Below are 20,692 nucleotides of genomic sequence, written 5' to 3'. Positions count from 1 at the left end.
ATGTGTTGTAGGTCTGGGCCAATTATGAGGAGAAACCAGTGGAGGAGGTCGTGCATCTTTCAGAGGAGAAGGAGCGCGTGGCAAACTACAAACCAGTCTATGTCACTGAAATCACCGACACCCTGCACTTCTACGCCCAGGATGTAGAGACAGGTACCTCGAGATGGTCGTGTGCATGAGTGAGGGAGTGCGTGAAAATTCATTTTTGTTCACTTAGTTTTCCAAGTATATAATTTTCGACTTGGCCTAAAGCGGCAGCTTGCAAAACCAGACAAACAGACTCCAGTGAATATAAAATTTGATAGAGTAACCAATGAGAATTCGTTTAGAAAAGTTGAAATTGCTTTATAAACATGCTGTTTTACTTCAAGCTGCAGATTTTTTTCTGTCAGCTTTTGCAGCTTCACACTAAATACCACTATCTACACCAGCTCCCAACAGCGGTGGCAAGCAAGGACTTTGCATTTTATTCCCTTTTAACACCAGACTGACTTTATGAATGACAATTATCTCTACTACTCAGACATTCGGCTCATCCCCTGCTGCAGCATCCCTCCCACCAGGAGACAAAACAAAGGACGTCCCGCTTATTATTACTACTAAATGATAGGAATAAATCACTACATCCCCTCCTGTCACCATTGATGTTTGCAGTTTTTTTTTTTTAAGTCAAATGGAGTCTTACAATCTAATCTACTCTCTCTATGATAACAAAAAGTTTGCCATTTAAAGCTCGGATAGGCAATTTGTTTGAAATTTTTGTGGTTTAAAAAATTTTTTTTTATGATGATCCACCGTGAAGCAATGTGGGGGGACTAGACTCCAGCACATCTGCTGGCCTTTGATTTTGGGCTTTAGAAAATCCAGCCAATCATAGAACTCTTGAGATCAGATCAGATGAGTAGTGTGAACACAAAAGTCTGAATAGGAAGTAAGGCATACATGCTCAATTGGATGAGCAGAGGTAGTGGGTTTCAAGTCTTGTGTGAAGCCAAAAAACAACATGGAATTTGTTTTAGTTCATATGAAACGCGGCACTTGTACTTGTGCATCTCAAAAAAGTTCATTTTTTTTGGGCTACAATGAGGTATAAGCCATAATGATCCAAATCAAAACACAAAAAAGGCTTGAAATACGTAAGTATGTGCTTATCTGCTTTGAAGGGTTTAGAATAGAGGCGAGAGCGCTTCAGGGGTGGGTTGTCTATTTTAAATTCTGTCTATGTAGCTTTAATTATTGCCATGACACAATTTTGCATTTAGAAACATGCAAATACATTAAAAGCTGCATTGACAAACTAGCTGGAACAGATCTGAATCCTTTATGCCAATCACTATCCCTTCATCGTCTGCCAGTTTGTAGGAGCAACTCAGGATTCTGAGGTTTTCCTCTGTCTCTCTGCCGCCCCCCACATCTGTCTTCACTGGCAGTCGCCTGGTAGAGGCCATGAAATTGACTTTGGCCACCTTTTAATTTGCCTCACTGTCATCATTAATTAATTTGCCTTCATTTACTGCCAATCTAAGCCTAAGCATCACACGCATCTTAATAATCCAATCATTTATGACCGTGAAAAACATTTAGCTCACAATTGTTTGTATAACCTTTCTGTACATTGAAAGCTTCGGGTATTGTGACATGCGCTCAACAATATTTTCTATCAGCTGTAGATTCAAATCTAAAGCCTTTTCACTGCCTCTGGCTACTTCAGCTTCACTTTCCTGCAAGTCAGGACTAATGTTCAGGTTGAGTGAGTTGTTTTTGGGTTTTTTTTTTATCACTGATCTTAATTGGGTGTCTCTGTGAAGATGCTGAAATATATGATACATGGCACATTAACCTGAAACTAGGGTTAATGCTTTCAGCATCCTTTATTTTCAGTTGGGTGGGGTGGGATAGAAGCAAAAATATATTACACAATATCTAAAACTGAGTAGGAGTTCATGGTCTTGTGGGAAACAGAATGTACTCAAGCTACACATAAAAGAGCAAATCAAAGCATTTTTATTGATTTTTAGCATATTTCTCATAAGTTCTTTATACCTATAAACGAACCTGGGGAAATGGAAGATGCAAGGTATTTACAACTTCAACGTTTTTTTTACGGGGTAGAATCTAAAGTGTTGCATTTAAAGAAATTGTACACAATCTGCTTTTTTTTTTTTTTTTTTTTTTAAACATTGCTGCTCTCAGTGCATTTTGACAGGGGAGCTTTGAGTTATTTAATCTTTTCTCATATAAAGCCTTGATTTTTAGATGATCCAGCAGTGCTAGGGCTTTTTTTATTTATTTTTTTCCCTCTTAATTGGCTCGTGTTCTTCTACCAAGAGACTTACGTGCTACTTTAAAAAAAATGTTATTCTCAGCAGGGAAGAAAAACCTGACCGGTCTTCACCCTCTGCTTTCCTCTCCTCATCTCCCTCTCCTTCATGTTGTTTGCCCCTCCCCTCCTTCCTCCATCTCCTTTTCTCCCTTGGTTTCTTTCATTTTCGCTGACGCTCCCTCAAAGCTACATTAAGTCATACCAACCTCTTGAAGAGAACATCAAAGTGTTAGGGCCTGTAAAATCATACAAGCTGAGTGCTTTATCATTACATGCCCCCACTTCCACCCCAAAAAATTTTCTGAAAAGGACTTTTATATACTCAGATAAGCTTGGAAGTGGAGGCAGAATTTTTTAATATTCTTGTGATTGCAACTGATGACAACATACCACCTAACATAAATGCATAAGTGAAAGAGTGATTATAGCATCTGTCCCACTATCAATGTCTGAAAACATCTGGAATAGCAGGCTTTTTTCTACATATGTGCTCGCTACTGCCCTGATTCCAATCTATAGGTAATAACATGTGTCAAGTAAGGTCATATGAAACAGGAATTAACCGGATGAGTAAACACTGAGTTGAATTTATATATACCAACAGATGTATTTAAAATTTAACATAGTAGTATACCTGACATTCCCATCCATCAGCGTTTCACACACGTTTTTATAACAGGGGCTGTAAAACAACATGACTTTGACTTTGACTAGTAGGACTTTTTTTTTTTTTTTTTTTTTTTTTTTTAGTAGGACTAGTAGGACTTTAGTATTTAGCAGTAGTGTAGATATTAATACCAATGAACAGTCGGGCAGAAAAAGATGTTTTAAGTCCAATATAATGAGAAGATGATGCATGTATTAAAAAGATAAAGCAAGAGAACACACACACACACACACACACAATCGGTCGGGTTACAGTCATTAATATTTAGATGCAGTTTCCAAACCATTAACCCTGTGGGAGTTGTGGCTATCTAATAGGATGGAATGTATTTATTTATTTATTGTGGCCTGCTGTGATCAGTGGGTATTGAAAAGCTTTCACAGCTGTTGCTGTACTTTAAAAAAAATGTGTGTGTGTATATAATATAGATTTTTTTTTTTCCCTAAACGAAGGAAATTTGGTTTATAATTCCTTTTATTCTCCTGGGCCCCTCTGTATCTGCACTGTATTTTACCCCTTTTCCCATTTTAATTATTCCCATTTATAATTAAATAAGGATATAAGGGCTTGTTTTTTCTCTCTCCTTTTCAGTATATGAAAATCTTTACACAGACTCGATAAGTGATTAATTTCACGTTAGGAGTGGTTTTCCAAGTCACCAAGAAGCTTGAGCGAGAAGCTCTTTAATCCTCAGTTTATTTTAAGGGTCTTTATCGCTCATTGTTTCGTGCCCCCCACCTCTCCCAGTACACACAGACACACACACACATCTCTCTGCTTTGTACTGCTGTGTCTTCCCCCACCCCCTATTTTCCTTGTGCATGTTGCTTCCTCTCCGGAGGCTATATGTAATTACTGTCAGAGGGGGGCCTGCATAGATCTGTGTGACCTTGGACATTGAAAGACAAAGGCCACTCCAGGCACAGGGGAAGGAAGTGACTCTGTGCCGTACAATATTGCTAGTTTACCACTATGCTGGAGAGTCTATGTAATTTAAACACTTGCTAAATATATTCTTGCACTCTTGATAGGTATGAATATGAAGTGGGCATGTGTGTATAAATGTATATTGGACACCGTAGTGACTAAATATTTCATTTCAAACCTTGTTTACAGAAAATCTACCTGACCAAAACACTACAGCCTAGGAAAGTTGGTTACATTGTTGTCCATTCATATAGCTTTCACAGTGAGAGGAATTGATGTGATTACAAGCAATACAAAGACTACAAAGACATATTTGTATGCTGGTTTCCAATAAGCCAAATGTGCATAACCAAGATGGTGACAGAAGTAGACATTTTGAAGTGTTTCTATCACTCACTACATTGCAAAGACCTTTTCATGATATGACTTCTGTCAGTGGCAAAACTAAAAAAGCAATAAAACACAAACATGAGCAGAAAATGCACGTTACTGGTTGTTCCATGTATTTTTGACACCAAGTGGAGATGTAGACATGGATCTGAAAAGCTCTGCTCAGGTTTATAATGCACTCTACCAACACAGTGGCATAAACGAGACCTTAAGTGCCCATACTAAGGACTGAGTGTTCCAAGGAGCAGGCGTATCCAGCTGGTAGATCCTAATAAACATCTGTAGCCATGGCCAGTCAGCAGCTGCTTAGATATCCTTCACAGAAAAGGGGCCCATACGCTAGCTGCACGTCTGGGGCATTGCGCGTGTAGGAGACTTCAGTCCTCGGCAGTAATGTGCCAACATAATAGCCTCCACCACCCATTGTGTTGACCGCTGTAAGGTAAGAAGCTTCCCTCAATGAGTGGGAACCTGGGAAACAAAGAGCTGCTTTCCTTTTTTCTCCTTTTCTTTTCTTTTCTTTCCAATCCAACTGGATGCACAAAGGCTGTACATAACAAAGTGAATTAAGCTACTCTCATCAACAAACAGCTGGGGAGAAAAGCCAGTACCCCCCAAGAGTGGGGCATATATAAGCAGGCTAACTGTAGCTATAGTGATTTGAAAACTTCAAACAGGAACTATGGCAGATACAACATGTAGTTCACACATCCCTTTTGCTTCTGAGAAAGCCAGCAAAAAAGATAATTTTGAGAGAATGTGCCTTCAAGTCAGCACACTTCAAAGGAGCCCTGAGAGCCTCTGAAATGATGGGCAAATTGCAGGAGGCATGCTAGAGGCTTAAAAGCAGGGTGCAGCTGATGGGCTTCCTTTATAAACCTTCTCATAAGCCTATGCTGGCCAATTGGCATGTTTCCAAAGCCCACTTGCCCAGCCAAAATTGAAGCCAAACGCACATCGGCAGTGAAAAATGTTTTACCACTATATAGCAAATGGTGTAGGATGCATAACACATCTGAAACAGAGCACTGCAATGAAATGACGCCATCTCTCAAACACTATATCAGCACTATGGTACCCAGAGAGCTGAAGCTGTCCATCTAAGTGTGGCATTTCTAGCTAGTTCTCGCTTATTGTGGCACACTGGGCCAGTATGGGTTCTTTAGATCTCGGTGTCTTTGGCCGTGGATGAATCGGCTCATATCAGTTGGCCAGACTTGGAGCACGGCATGGAAGAGGCTACAATCACAACCAGCCCTAAAACCTTTGACAGTAACTTTGTGGCAAACTGTTTATCCCAGAAATGTCTCATCTCTCCAAACCACACTCAAATAGAGCCCCAGCTACACTACTACATGTGGGCGGGCTTCATGGGGTGTTGGGAAAGACGGCGGCTTACTGATGGGACTGCCACTGACCATGACGCCTGTGCAGCAGGGAGAATGACATCCTCATCATACTCGATGTCATCAGGTTCTCCTCCTTAGATTTTGTGAACTGGGTAGAAGGAGAAACTCTGTACCTGGGTCTTCCACCTGTATCCTTTTACGAAGTGCAAGCTGACTTGAGTTTTATCCAGCAGAGCTGACAGTTCTGATGATCTGTGAAAAATTTGCACATGCTTCACTGCAGTGTTGGAGAGACCGAGCTCAGTTTTAGGGGCTGCCAAGTTGCAGGTGACATTCCAGGAACCGTATAGTTATTTCAAATCAGTGCTTATATAAGCTGGGGTCTACCTGAACATACAGCTTACAGCTGCCACAACACCATTTATTCTGTCTTGTAAACTTGTGTAGAATAGATGTTTAATCTGTGACACACTGTTTAATATTACTGCATTGGTTTTCCCAAGCCACAGATTGTGTTACTGGGCAAAAGACTTGTCTCTGCCTAGCTAGTGACCTCCCCCTGATTTGGCCTTAACGCACTTGTCACATCCACGGTACTGGGCTGCTAGGCCTGGCCCCGACTGACAAACACACATTTTCTGCTCACCCCAAGCCTCAGCTGCAGCGCGGTTGGCGGTACATCCTGTCTACCGCTTGTTTCCTGGCACCCATACAGCCTCATAATGAGTGGAGTCGTTCCCCCCAACCAGGTGCCACTCCGTCCACATTATTCACACTTCTACCTTTTACACACAGCAGCTGTTCATCACCTAATGATGCTGGACCCAGCTACTGTTGGAGCAATGCAGGCAGAACAACACTGTCTGGCTGGACTTCAGACCAAGTCCTTTCCTGCTTTTTGAAATGGAATTTCATTATTTTTACAATTTAGGTTCAATTTATTTTTTCCATTGCTTTTTTTTTTAGTTCAAGTAGATTTTTTTTGGGCTAGTTCCCTTTTTATTCACTGTGTTGATTTCAATAAGAGAACATAAGAATTACTATAGCGTTTCATATGAATTAGGGTGAGTGGCCTCATAATTAGATGTCATGTCAAGGCAGCCAAGTGATGACTACTCTACAGAGTACAGCTTACTAAAAAAAAAAAGGCAAGAGTGCACTGAAAAAGGCTTTTGTGTGTGTTTTGGATGAAATGTCTAATTTTAACACTGTGTGCCAGAGTCAGCCAGGGGTTAAGATAATTAACTTCTGTGCCAGTGCCATATCATACTGTTTGTTTGGGTTTTCCCCCCCAAAGCATTAGATTTAACAAAGTAATTTTTGTTAAGCATGAGTTCTCTGTTGAACAGTCTTATTAAAGTTTGAAGTAGAGAAATTGCAGAAATTTAGCAGTGGAAAATAACAACTTTCAGGCATTACTCTGATGGGTACATTAATGATTGTAGTAAACCTTTTTTTGGTTCAATAAAATTACAAAGTAAATGATTTTATAATTATACTAAGTGTATGTGACTACAACTATGTTTGAGCTTCAGCTACTTGTTTCCAATACAATACTAGCTTTAATTTCAAATTCAGTCTAATTAGAGTTTTGCCATTAAAACAAAATGGACCATACTCTGAAAAAAGAAAAGTAGTTATTTCTGTGGCCTCTGTATCCCTGTTCTCCTCCCTTTTTATGTCTAATATTTAATTCAGCTGAAGTGTGTACAAGACCTTGTTGTAGTCCAATTCGACCATAAACTGAACAAAGTAACCAAGCTAGGAAATGAAAGTTGCAGGAGAAGAAGCACCCGATGCGGCTTGTTTTTCACTTTTCCAGCTCCCTGCCACTGCAGCAGATGCAATATTTAGAGGTCAAGTCCCGCCAAGATGATCTTCCGCCTCCCAAGGCATTCATTATTAAATCAGATGCGCAACTTAGCTTCTAAAAGGTCAGCTCACCTGTCGGTTTGAGGTGGGGTGCATTTGCTTTTCAGGTGGAAAATAAGCATGTTTGTCCACACTCATAGTAAGCACGATTTGCACTAATGTCAACTTCGAGGTCGATTACCTAAAGCCGAATGGCAGAATGGTACTTTTCACAGTGGTGAGCCACTTGCAGGTCTAAATCTGGATCTCATCAACTCTACCAAATGTGGGCAAAAATGTGCAAATATGTGCACATTTGGGGAATAAGGACCTTCTTATATAAACTCCCCACAATCAAATCCAGGCATTAGCTGCAGTCAATGAGACTCGACAGGTGGTAGAGAGAAGAACAGAAGAGACTGATGCAAAAAGAGAGCCACAGATGCTTTCTCTCTCAGTGATGGCTTTTCCAATTACAGAAATGGTAATTTGCCGTTCAAAAAAAACCAAAAAAACTACTCCAGTCTGGCAGGAAGTGAAAAATGGAAGAGAGTTATTGCTGGTGGAGTATCACAAGACATAATCCATATCCCGTTCTAGAGGGAGTGGAGCAGCAGTTGTCAGGTGGGGCGATCATTTGTTTTTCTAGCTTGACCTCCTTCGACATGCTGCAGATGCTCAGAATATTTTAAAGATCAGCCAGGAAGGGGATTAAATGGCCTTTTTCCTATTTTGCCTTTCTTTTACACACTGTCTGCAGGTGATTGCCTTACAGGTTCTTTGTTGACCAAACACGGGGGCCAATGATCTCATAACAGCTTTGCAGTGTGCTTGCTCTCACTGCAGGCCTTCCAAGCCAGTACGCTGTATACTGAGGCTGTGTTTTGTTGTTTGTCATTGCTGCCTTTTTACCTTGAAATTGTTGCTCGCATGTCCTGAAACACAGCCATTCCTCTACCCCGAGAGGATGAAGCCTGTCCAAACCTCATGCATATTTAACACCGCAAACTAAGCTCCGTTCAGTGTTTGTGAATCTCTCAGATGGTAGATGATGTACCATCCATGTATCCACACAGTCTTTGACTAGCCAGGCAGGGGGCACAACAAAGGTTCTGCAGCATTTTCAACATGAGCGAGAATGCTGATGTAAAAAAAAAAAAGAAAAGAGAATGCTGAGGGGGAAAAAGGCTTTTGGGGTAATTGTGTGTCTCCTCTAGATCTTACCATCCATTTTGCTTTTATAAATCTGACTGAGCTGTAGCTAGGTTTATGTGTCTGGATCTCCTCCAGTCAGTTATTTCCCTGGCAGTTATCTTTTCATAGATGCTCTCGGCTTTGACTCCTAATTTTGTCATTCTTATAAACCAGGAAATTGGAAGGCTTTCATAGGTAGCCATTGCTCTCCTGGCCTGAGCTCCTTTCATATTGTGATTATTTACCGTTCTGTGGGTTTAATGCCTTTTGTAAACAGCTTAATAGAATTCAGTGGAGCCTTGGGATGCGTAGTGAAAGGGCACTTGATTTGCTGTTTTTGTTTGTTTTTTTTGTTTTTTGTTTTCCCTCGCCTTTGTTCACACACCGTGTGCCACAAAAAAATAAAATATGATCATAACTAACCTGTAACATGTCAGTCTCTCTCCCCTCTCTCTTTTTCGCTCACCTTTTTGGTTGTTTTCTTGTTTTAAAGCCTAATTGTTCCCTCGCTATTCTGTGGGCATTCAAAATGTAATTACATATGATTTACAAACAGCTGCATCCATAACGGTGAATAAACAAATTACAGAACGAGGGAGGGGGTGGGAAATAAACAACAGATGAATAAAGAGATGAAGACAGAAAGAAATTGGCCGCCATAAGACACAGTCAGTGGTTTGGCTGCTTTTTAGATCGTCACTTTGGCTCTCCATTCAACGCAAAATGAGCACTCACGCTTGACATGGTTTACCCAATCTGCACGCAGATATTTAGTTGTCTTCATGCCAACGTAAAATGGGAATCTTGTGCTGTAATGCAGCGTTTCCTCGCTGTCCTTCCATGCTAATGCGACTCTTCCTATTCATTCAGAATTTCCGCACTTGCGTAAGCTTTTATTCAATTCACCCCAGATGGCAAATTACTTCTGTCAGGGCTCACCTGCAGTTTGTGAAGTTCATTTTAGCTTTCTTCCACACTGATTGCAGTCAGAGGAGACCTAATTGTAGGTATTTGTGTGTAATTCCTTGCACATCCACCTTATTTCCATGTGCATTTTGTTGTTGTTGTTGTTGTTGCTTTTGTTATTATTGGTGTTGTGATTTGCACCTTGACAGTACACTGATGCTCTTCTATGGACAAGCATAGACTTAAACCTGGACATATGGATGGAGTGTTTCTGAACTTAGATCCAAGAATTCTGCACTCCTAATTAGACCTTCAAATCCCAACACGGAATAATGATAATGCGCGAGTCCCACACTGCATACTAAATTGAACACACCTTGCAGTCTGCAGATGTGGAAATGAACATTATTGAGTGCTCTGTCGGTGTCAGTTTGCAACTCTATCAGGTTGAGACTGAGATAAGAAAGTTCTGGAGCTCAACTGTGATGCAAGAAAATGCATCTGGTAAATAAGGATGTATTATAGTCTTCATTATTCTCTTTCTAGAGGATAAGAATCAGGAGGTGAATATGAATATGTTAATTTTCTTCTTCTTCCAAACATCAGGGAAAATAGAACCCTTAGCTCAAACTGTACCAAACAGCAGTGTACACGAGGAAATAAAGGTGATGGGCACTAAAAGGCCCACCTGCAGAGTGAGATTTGTTTAGGAAGTCTGCATAATTATGCTCATGCTAAAATCTGTGATATGGTGGTCTCATAAGCTCCAGCTTCCAGTTCAAACTGTAAATAATCCATTCTGTTGCTCGGTATTGTAAATACCATTTACATCAATAAAGCATTTTCAATTAAATGCACACACATTCGCACGCACTAACTTTTTTAATTTGCTTAATAAATCAAGGAGGTGGCTGACTGTGGAAGCTGTAGTCCACTGCAATATTAGTTATTCTGCACCAAGCCACAGTGGTAAAGCTGGAGTATAATGATGCAACCACCCCGCCTGTGTGCGTGCGTGTGTGTTTGGTCCATATGATGCAAGTTGTTTAGAAAGCAATTCATCTGATGTGTTTTCTAAAAACTGCTTTCTCTACAAAATGCTGAGGATGGGTCTGTTTGGTGTGTTGATGCTTCTTCCCCACCTCTCTGCTGCATTCATTAGCAATTGCTGTACCAGTGGGTGGCTAGTGATGTGTCGGACACCCCCACCTTGACCGCCCCCCACCCCCCCTCCTCACAATCAAACTGAGCTCCCAACTTTTCTTACACACTCCCACAATCCCTTTGTATCCCTCGTTGGTGTTTTTCTCCAGGTTTGACAGCATGCAAATGAAGGTTTCCTGTCTGCTGTTGGTTTGCAGCTTGCCTGCCTGTCTCGGCACAGATAACCGTGGGAAAAACAGCATCATTATTTGTGTTTTCTTGTTCGCCACAAGCATAAATAATTTTAGGTGTTAATGACAACTCGCAGCAGTACATAAGTAAAAAAAAAAAAATAAAAATAATTTTTTTTTTTTTTAAAAAGGTGCGTGCAGTGCCTGCCTCCAAGCTGTTTGATAGTAACATGCATAAGCAGCACCTACTAATTTTGCACGCAGATACATGCACACGCTGACTGCATTTATTTTCACACAAGAAAACAGGTTAGTGGGAGAAAACATGTTTTTGTAATACCCCAGTTATACTGTAAAATAAAAGTACACATGTACAAGGTGAGAAATTGGGTTTCTACCCAAGGCTGACATGCTAGGTTCTTCTATCCATGCGGTTTAAAAATATCCGGATCTGCTATTGTAAGACTGGGAGTAAGTGTATGCGTAGATGCAGTATTGTCACACAAAATATTGATATGAATGTTATGTTTACCGCTTACTACGTGATTTTTATTGGGGGGAGGAAAGGAAGCTATTTGCAGTATTTTCGAAAGCATCTCTGCTTTCCTTGAATAACCTCCAACATTTTCACAGTGCTGTATGTGTAATGCAATTTTGTTTTTGCCTCAGTTTCCTTTCCCATTGTATGAATTTATGTTTTTAAAGATGCTCCATTGCACATGATTCTGGTGCTCCTGCCCACAAACCCCCTCCAGGTGGTAGATCAGTGAAAATGGCCTCTAAAAATACCACCATGGAAATTTATATGGGCCACTTTACTAAACTAGCTGCTGTAATTGCTTCCACACTCTTCATACAGCTCTACACACAAGACGCACAGCCACTTGCGAACACTAATAGACATGCGTGTGTAAACATGCTCTGCAATACACAAATAAATATACTGTACATAATACACAAACACCAGAAAAGTGGCTCTCTTGGAGATGCACATACTTAGTGGTGTTCACAATCAGCTCCCCAATTGCAACTGATGGGTGCAAATCAGGCTGCCACTTACTGCAGTCATTGGATCCATGAAGCCCTGACTCATAATCTGATTTCTCAAGCTCCCGCCATATCGACAGCCCCATTCTCGCCGTGAATCCACCATAATAGGTCTCCCTCGCATGATATAATGGCTTGATAGGCCATAAAGACCCACTGGGAGAGCTGGCTTGCTTAATTTAAAATTCTGTTTCTCTAACAGAGTCAAGACATAACAAGAGAAGCAGGTTGTTTTTGGGTTGTTTTGGTATCTGTATCTGAAGGCGTTAATGTTTTGTTTTTGTTTTTTGTTTTTTTCCCCCACTGAGCCACCAGTCGTGCTTAAGTGTTGAAAAAAATAAGCCTGATTTAAATTTGACTAATCTTACATTCAAGGTCATCGTCTTGTGCACCTCTGGACGGGTTTCAGCGTGGCTATTATTTTTAGATCTCTCAGTAGAAGTCATGTCCCCTTGCACTTCTGCCTCTGTGATTCACCTCCAATATGTCAAAAAAGGGCTATCCTTCAACTTGATTTTCATTTTGAAGAAGTGGAAGCAAAGATTGCATTTGAAAGGCCAAAAGAATTCCTGCTTTTTCAGTGCATTCAGAGCATAGGATGGCAGACTGGAACCCACCATAATCAGATTGTTTGTATTCCTCAAATGTAAAAAGGCTGATGCGGTATTGTCGTCGTCGTGCCAGGCAGGCGGCACAGACACCCAAGTTTGTGAATGCGATAATTCGAGAACAAGCCAACGTACAATTTTCAAATTGATACCATCTATTTTTCTGATTCATACAGAATCTGTTCTGCTAGAAATCTCAGGGAAGTTTGAATTTTGGTAACCTCAAGGTCAAGGTCAGAGGTCAAGATTTCTGAAAGTCTTATGTGTTTTCAGAACTTTTTGAGCACACCTATTGTGTCTGTCTATATGAATCAAGGCATAAAGTACATTCTCTAAAGCAGTGATTTAATTTAACTTGAACTGAAGTATCTTATTGTACTCGAGCATGCAGGAATGCTTTTAATTTATTCATAACAAAAAGGAAAATGATTATTAGAAGTTGCACCATTCGGTTATGAAGGGAATAAACAAGCCGACAGAAAAATACTCACTCTCACAAGAAGCATCATAATGCCTCACAAAGCTGCGCCGGACTTGATTTCATTTATATTCATACAATTATTTAGGAGCCCTGCATGGGGTAAGATACACGTGTTCATTTTCTGCCGCTGCCTCAGGATCCACCCTCCATCAGTCACATACTGCCAGCAGCTGAAGGGAGGAATCACAGCACCTCTGTATAGGATTTGAATGAATTTTAGGTCCATTTTACACACAGATGTTACATATTTTTAGTTGCTGCTGCATCAAGAGTGGAAAGTCCCATTTTTAGTCGGGTGAAATGCAAATGGAGAAAAGACTGAAACCACAACAATGTTAAAAACTGGCCACTGGCATGTAATGAGTATAATTTGAAGAAAACTCAAATTACATTTGGAATTGTAAGTTGAACTCCAGTCCTCACCTGTTATCTCACATGCATTTCCTATCAGGAAGTCAGCTGGAGAATCTGATGGAGACCATGAGAGCAGAAATCGCCGCCCAGCCACCAGTGGAAGGATCCTACTCTCCACGCCGGGGAGACTACTGTATAGCCAAGTTTGCTGATGGTGAATGGTGAGCATGCGTTATAGTTCCTCTGATGTTAGCAGCCTCATAGCAACCTTATCAACATTGTCAGGTCATCTTATGACAAACAGGAAGGATTAAGACGTCTCTCCTTTGACACAAGGGTTATTAGCTGCTGTTCTTCAGTATTATAAAAAACATTACATTCAGTTTTCTAGGCAGTGATATGAATGATGCAGTGCATGTATAAATAGTTCGATCGGTGCAGGTTTTCTTTTCTCAATGAATAATCACCCAATTTTGACAGCACCGGTCAGGAGTGACACTGACCTTATTATGTGGATCAGGTGTCAGCTGATGTGATTGATGGTATCTGGTTTCTTCATCAGTGTCATCACATAATACAATGGATGGCCAACTTATTGATGGATTTTACCACAATACTCGGTATCAACAGATGCCCCGAGGGAAGAAAAAAAGAACTTGATGGTGGCGCGTGATTTATCAGCTGAGGGAAGAAACTCGAAACTAAACATTTATTTTATACATTTTTGTGAGGTACAATATGTGCTTGCACACTGTAGTTATTTCCCTCACAGGAACACCTGACATTTCATTTTTACCTTGTCTCTATTTAAGCCTGTGTCGACTGCAGACACCCACAGGGTGTAATTAGTTCAATGCCACTGCTTTGGCCCTTCAGAATCAGCAGTAGCTTGACAGTAGCTCACATACACACTTCTTCATCATCTCCTCACTGGATGTTCGTAGTTTACAGATGGTTATGGGACAGATAGAAGTCACAGTGATCGAGGGAGGGAGAGGGAGTCTGTCAAGAAGGTGACGGTGAAAAAAGACCACAAAACTGATTAAAAACCAAATGTTCCCCCAACCCAGGTGCTGTCCTTTCGTTCTTCCATCCCTCCTTCCATCTTCCTGTCCTGTTTTTTCGGGGCAGGGCTCAAATTTATAGCAAACCATCTGCTGTAAACCTTTCACTTCTTTAACCTGTTTTTTGTGGAAAAAAGTCTGTCAGGAACCCCACTTTAGGTGGAAAATATCTGATATCTTTGTCATTTTTTATTATTTATCAGCAAGCTAATTACATTCATTGTTCTCTGTATCCGTATCGAAGTATTTTGTGATGCATGCGGAATGTCCTCCTTTCATTCGGGGAGTAATTAGAAATTTGTCGCCTTACAAGGCCTCTCGGAATACCACAGAGTCAAAGTGAATTGGGGGGAAAAAGAGCGAATAAGAAAAACTGTTCATTAGTCACTCGTCACTTTGTCTTTTGCTCTTCTCATTCCTGTTCTTTGTGCCCATTGCTGTTGTCTTCCTGTTAATCACTTATTCAGTTTTAACTTTGTGCTCTCGTTTCTGTCTTTGCCCATGTGGACCTAATTATTTGACTTTTTCCTGCTGTCCTTGGTGTGCAGCCAATTTTTCTTCCTCACGCTCATTTGTTAAAGTTAAGAGTCAGCGATGGTCAGATGAAACGACACAAGTGTGAGGGAAAACAAGTTCTTATGTTGCGTCTGTATGAATTGAAGAATTCACAGGAAGGATTTAGCCACTGTTGAGGCATTTTGTTGTTTTGTTTTCAAGGGTTTTTTTTCCCCCTTTAATTTAACCCTGATTAGTATGTCCTTGTAATAACAAGTTTATTTTCATTCGGATTGTCGGATACGCTTGAAAATATAACCGTTACAAAGTGAAACTGCTGGGTTTTTTGATTAGCACTAATGCACTGACGTTATTTGCTACAAGGCAAAAATAGGTTTAAATTTCTCTCTTTTATTGCATGGAGCCCCCCGTGCAATTCGCACAGCCCTGCTATGTCCTGATAGATCCCCTTTGTCCCACCTCACCCCGCCTCCTCTTCCACTCCTCTCCTCCGATCACAACAGACAGATCCTCCAACACATTCTCCCCAGGGAAATAAGCACAGAATCATTTACTCATCTCCTTTTCCTCTTGTGCCCTCTGTCTTCATCTGTTTCCCCTGTGCTGTATACTCTCTCTCTCTCTGCTCCCCGCTACCCCTTCCCTCTGTCTCTCTCTCAATTATTTTTTATTTTTTTGCTGTTACAGGTACAGAGCCAGAGTGGAGAAAGTTGAGTCACCGGCAAAGGTCCATGTCTTCTACATTGACTATGGCAACGTGAGTAACTTTGTGACGATGAATTTGACTGACGTGTACATTCTTGTCTTTGTCCCTTAATGATGGATTATCATCATTAGAATATAAAACAAAGTGCTGGTGTTCAGGGCTCAAAACATATGCACAGTAGCAGTGCTTTTTCCTGGCCAAACCCAACAGCCAGAAGGAGTTTAGTAACTGAAGAGGGATTTTTTTTTCCCATTATTATCCATCTATTCAGTCACCAGTTGTTTGCTTGTTCCCATATTTATTCAGCTGGAGTTTTTCTTTTGATGTGACTGAAGCAGACTGCTTTTATTCATTCTGTAACTATGACAAAAACAGAGCTGCCCCCCTCTCTGAGGATTCTCATTCAGTGACTCCGTGATGACGAAGGCACTACATCCTCACATACGCGTTACAATTGCGTCTCTGCCCACGTGCGTACACATGCTTTCGCATCACCATACCACCAAGTGGCTCATTCAGCCAACCCCCACCCCCGCGACCACCCTGCGGAGTTTTCCCATGATGCAGTGGAGCGGCACAGTGTGTGACTGACCTCAGAGCAGGGGACACATCGAGGTTTGGTTGGCAGATGTGATGCATCCTGGCATGTTGCTGAAAGTGTGATTCTCCGAGGCTGACCCGGCACACAGAAAGGGGAAAAAAATCAAGCTGCTATGTACCTCATTCTTTGTAGTTTTGCGTCATTTCAGTTTGGGTCAATCTGGCCTTGATTTTTATGGCTCAGGCTATTAGCTGATAATATTGCAACCTCGCTCGGGAACAGGTCAGTACCTGAATTATTACGTGATCATTAGAAAACACAGCAGAACACTTTTGGCATTTCATTTTTAAAGCCCGCGTTCAAAGTGCTGTCAAACCAGAATATGGCGGCGATAAATCTTAACATTTTAGCCATAATAAATGTTCAAGGTTTTCTCTGTCTAGACTGTACAGACCAGTGAACACATTAGCCTAAGATATGGGGGTCATTAAATTAACTCCCCACTTCTAACGGCCATATTTGTCTGACTTTCCACCACAGTGTAGCCTGTGGTGATCAGTGATTGGTTATTGCTCACGTGTGCCCTACCTGTGTTGATATATCAAGTTTAGTGCTTCATAACATTGACATACAGTGCATACTTTTAATTTTTATACATTTTTTAAAAAGATCTGGGAGCCAAGTCAAAGCACAGCACTGAACTAACAATCGGTATTGTGAACATGCATAAAACTGTTGTTTTTATGGACTTTTCTGTGACATTTTAAAGGGGACCTATTGTACTTGCTTTCTGTCATAGATGTATTGTTACATTAGTGGATGTTCATATTAAACATGGCCAAAGTTTTTAAATAATCTACAAGCAGTCACTGTGAGCCAAAACCTCAGGCTTCAGACAACTTATTATTACTTTTTGCTTTGGATGATGTCAGTGAGAGCAAATGCACTTAATAAAGATCTCCCACGCACAGCTCTGGCCCCACCGACCCACTCTTCAAACCTTTTGTTTCTGAAGGCTAGCCAATTAGGGGAAAGCTGGTTTAAAGGCAAGGGGAACAGAGGTAAAATGGCTTGTTTTACAATACTCCACTATAGTAGCTTAGAGTCGAGTTCAAGAATAGAAAATCTGGTTTTGGGAATGAATACAGCAGGTCCCATGTAATGTCAGTGCAAAACAAATGAATTCAACCTGAAATGTCTATCATAGGCACTTTAAAGATTCATTTTTGTGATTTGGTGTTGGAAGCATTTGTTGGTGACAATCAATTTGACATGTATTGCTTTCTTTACTCTTAGCTCGTAGCTAAACTAGAGAGCAAATCTAGTTTAAGCTACGTTCACGCTACATTTTGACCCTATGTGACCCATATCCAATCATGGTATGACAGTGTGAACGGCACAAATCCGATATGGGTCACTTTCGTATGTGGTACTGAATCCGATACATATCCGATGTTTTAGAAAGCGGCTGCTGTTTGAACGGTCAAGTCGCATTAAATCCGTCTTTTACGTCACTGACACAAGACAGACGCCAATTATCAGCTCTGGAGAAGTGCCCGAGAAGACATCGCGAACGCTTCCTGGCCATCCAGCGTAGATGTCAGTGAAACTGCTGGGAAGACAACGTTGGAGAAACGTGAACATTTTATTTATAGATTCTGACAGAAATCTGCAACTATCCTTTGAAGCCCTGCTCCTCTCTTAAACAGCAATAAGAATAATTATTAGGTTATTTACATTATTATGTAAATAACAAAATAACTTAAAGCAAAAATTGGGAAATGTAAAGTCCGAACTCTTTATATTAAGGGCCATCTATCAAACAATACTGTTTGCTCTGGGTCTAAACAGAGCGCGTTGTGTGTGACGTCTTCTTTTGCGCATGCGGGCCGCTTTGAGGGTTCGCACTAGGGCGCGTTTGCTGTCACATTTTATTTGTAGTGTGAACAAGCAGACACAAAAATCGGATTTGATCAAAAAATTGGAATTGAGCATTAAGACCTGCAGTGTACAGATGTACAGATGGCACAATTGATACAATATTATTTGAGAGATGGGGGCTGGAATGCCAGAAATTAATAAGCAGACAATGATAACAAGCTATGTTTTTTTGTGTGGGTCATATAGGTAACAGTTCACTATCTCAAAATGTGAAACTCATAAACAGTTTAAGGTTTAAAATCTGTACTGTTTGGAAATACCATTGAGGCTTCACTGATCCTGTAACTGACCTAATTTCTTAAAAAATGGAAATAAAACAAACTCCATTTTTATGTGATTGCAATTGATGGGGCAGCTTGTAATGAACTTGTTTTGTATTGATTGTTATTTTTGTCCTTCTTTCATATTCAGAGGGAAGTTGTGTCATCCACCCGTCTGGCTCCCATACCTCCGGCCTTCAGCACCAGGACCCTGCCAGTACAGGCCACCGAGTATACCTTCGCCTTCATCCAGGTCCCCCAGGACGTAAGTGCACAGACGAGCACGCGCGCAGAGCTGAGATATGTGTCGCAGCTGAAAGCTTCAAAATTAACTTTGAGATATCGGCTTCTTCAGTCTCATTTTCTGCCAGCGTTTGAAAGTCGACTTTCCTGGCAAGACATGACAACTGTTTGAGTTTCACTTATCACACGGGGCGATAAGTCTGCAACTGACAGACGGGGTTGAGTTGTCATTCCAGGCGAGTGTTAGTGAAAATTATGCTCATACATAATGCATATTGTACAAGGCAGACACAACAATGACAAACACCAAGTCATTGATTTACTTGTTTGCACCAGATTTGAATATAATTGGGTGCCCAGACATGGTTTTATTAACAGTTTGATAGGATGGATTTCGATATACACGCTGCTTCAGCAGCCCGAACTTTCTCATGTTACAGAGCGATTAAAAGCCTTCCAGTTGCTTTGTGTGTTTGTGTACTTGGACGTCCATCTGACCATCTGATAGCAGAGCACCAGTGCATTTTTTTTCCTCCACGGCACTAATCTTCTTGTTTACATCTGAGTGTGTTTTCTCAACCTCCAGTGACCACTGGTGTGTGTTTATGTCTCAGTATGTGTGTGAGTGACTGTGTTTTGCGCGTGTCATGGGGGGTCAACCGATTGGTAGCGTTTTGAGCGAGCAGCATCCCGAATAGAAATAAAACAGAAGCATGTTTTCGTTTGATATGTGCCCGATTGGCGCATTCGAGTGAGTGTTTACAGGGTTTGGATTTCACTTAACTCGGTGTGCGGAGCATTTGCGTGTTTTCACAAAATAATATGATCACACACATTTACAGTAAACAGAGTCTAAATGTTTAGGACGGCTGTGGAATCATTTTTACGGTCAGTTTAGAGGCTGTAGTCTGCGATGCACTATTAAATGCATTTGCATTTAATAGTGCATCGCAGATTATCAAATGCACTTAACAGTGTAAGCAAAAGAGGCTCCATTTATTCTAAAACATGGCAACCCTTTGAAGGAACTGTTTTGTTTTGTGCATCAGTGAGACAGCCTGTTGCGTTATACAGTCAAATTGCAAATTTGATATCATTATGTTTGAAAATGTAGCGTAAAGTATTTTTAATGGGCTTGTGAATGTGAGGAAACATAGCAGAGTATCAATCAAATCCACATCGGCACCCCCTTTAAAAACCACTGGATAGATTAGCACAGGGATGTCAAACATAAGGCCCGGGGGCGAAAATCAACCCACCAAATAGTCTAGTCTGGCCCAGTGGACATCTGATAAAAATACAGTTTACAATAAGTTTATAAATAAGTCTAAAATGTAAAGTTTTAGAGCTTTTCCTGCTGATGAAGACCTCTCACCAAAGTAACCTCATAATAGATAAATGATGAAAAAAAATGTTCACAGAAATAAAGAAAGAAAGAAAAAGAGATTATACAATGACAGGACGGTCTGTGCAATGAGCTAACAGATTCTTTTTTGTCATGTCACATATTTATTCCTCACAATTAAAGCTCAAAACAACATTTTTTTCCATTTAGAAATTTTTAAAAACAGACATTGTGTGAAATTGATTTTTTTTTTTTTCATATATATTAAAATTTGTCAGGGATTAAATTTGTAGTTAAACTTGTTTATACTGTGGGCTGGACGTGGCCTACAGTATCAAATTTGTTTAATATCCCTGGCATCGTCAATATTTAAGCGTAACCTAATATATCGTTGGATGTGAAAACAGAATCACTTTCACTAAAAAGGAAGAAAAAGAAGAAAAAGTGCATGTGTTCACAAGCAGGTGGTACCAGGGTGCATGCTGTCACCTGTCTCATGAGTCAGTGATGAAGTGGCCCATCTGTTGATCCAGCCCAGGGGACAGAGGCATCACCTACACCTTACAGCCTGCAGACACACACACATACGCGCACAAAGCTAAACCACATGTTGGAGGTTGACATGCACCTTACCCCTCTCTGTCA

The 20,692-nt window shown here is 40.7% G+C and overlaps 1 protein-coding gene across 1 annotated transcript in view; it reads left to right on the top strand.

Annotated features, from left to right (window-relative positions):
• The window catches only part of snd1 (staphylococcal nuclease and tudor domain containing 1), a 177,454-nt gene that overhangs the window by 137,034 nt on the left and 19,728 nt on the right, over window positions 1-20,692 (top strand). The window contains exons 18-21 of the mRNA XM_014409598.4: window positions 12-153; window positions 13,529-13,652; window positions 15,699-15,768; window positions 18,611-18,724. Coding sequence (XP_014265084.1) covers window positions 12-153; window positions 13,529-13,652; window positions 15,699-15,768; window positions 18,611-18,724 — 450 coding nt within the window. The remainder of the gene's footprint in view (window positions 1-11; window positions 154-13,528; window positions 13,653-15,698; window positions 15,769-18,610; window positions 18,725-20,692) is intronic.

This window comes from Maylandia zebra, linkage group LG17 (assembly GCF_041146795.1).
Source record: "Maylandia zebra isolate NMK-2024a linkage group LG17, Mzebra_GT3a, whole genome shotgun sequence".
In the NCBI taxonomy this organism is placed as follows: Eukaryota; Metazoa; Chordata; class Actinopteri; order Cichliformes; family Cichlidae; genus Maylandia; species Maylandia zebra.
The sequence above is the reverse complement of the archived record's forward strand: the minus strand, read 5'-3'. Positions and strand labels throughout refer to the sequence as shown.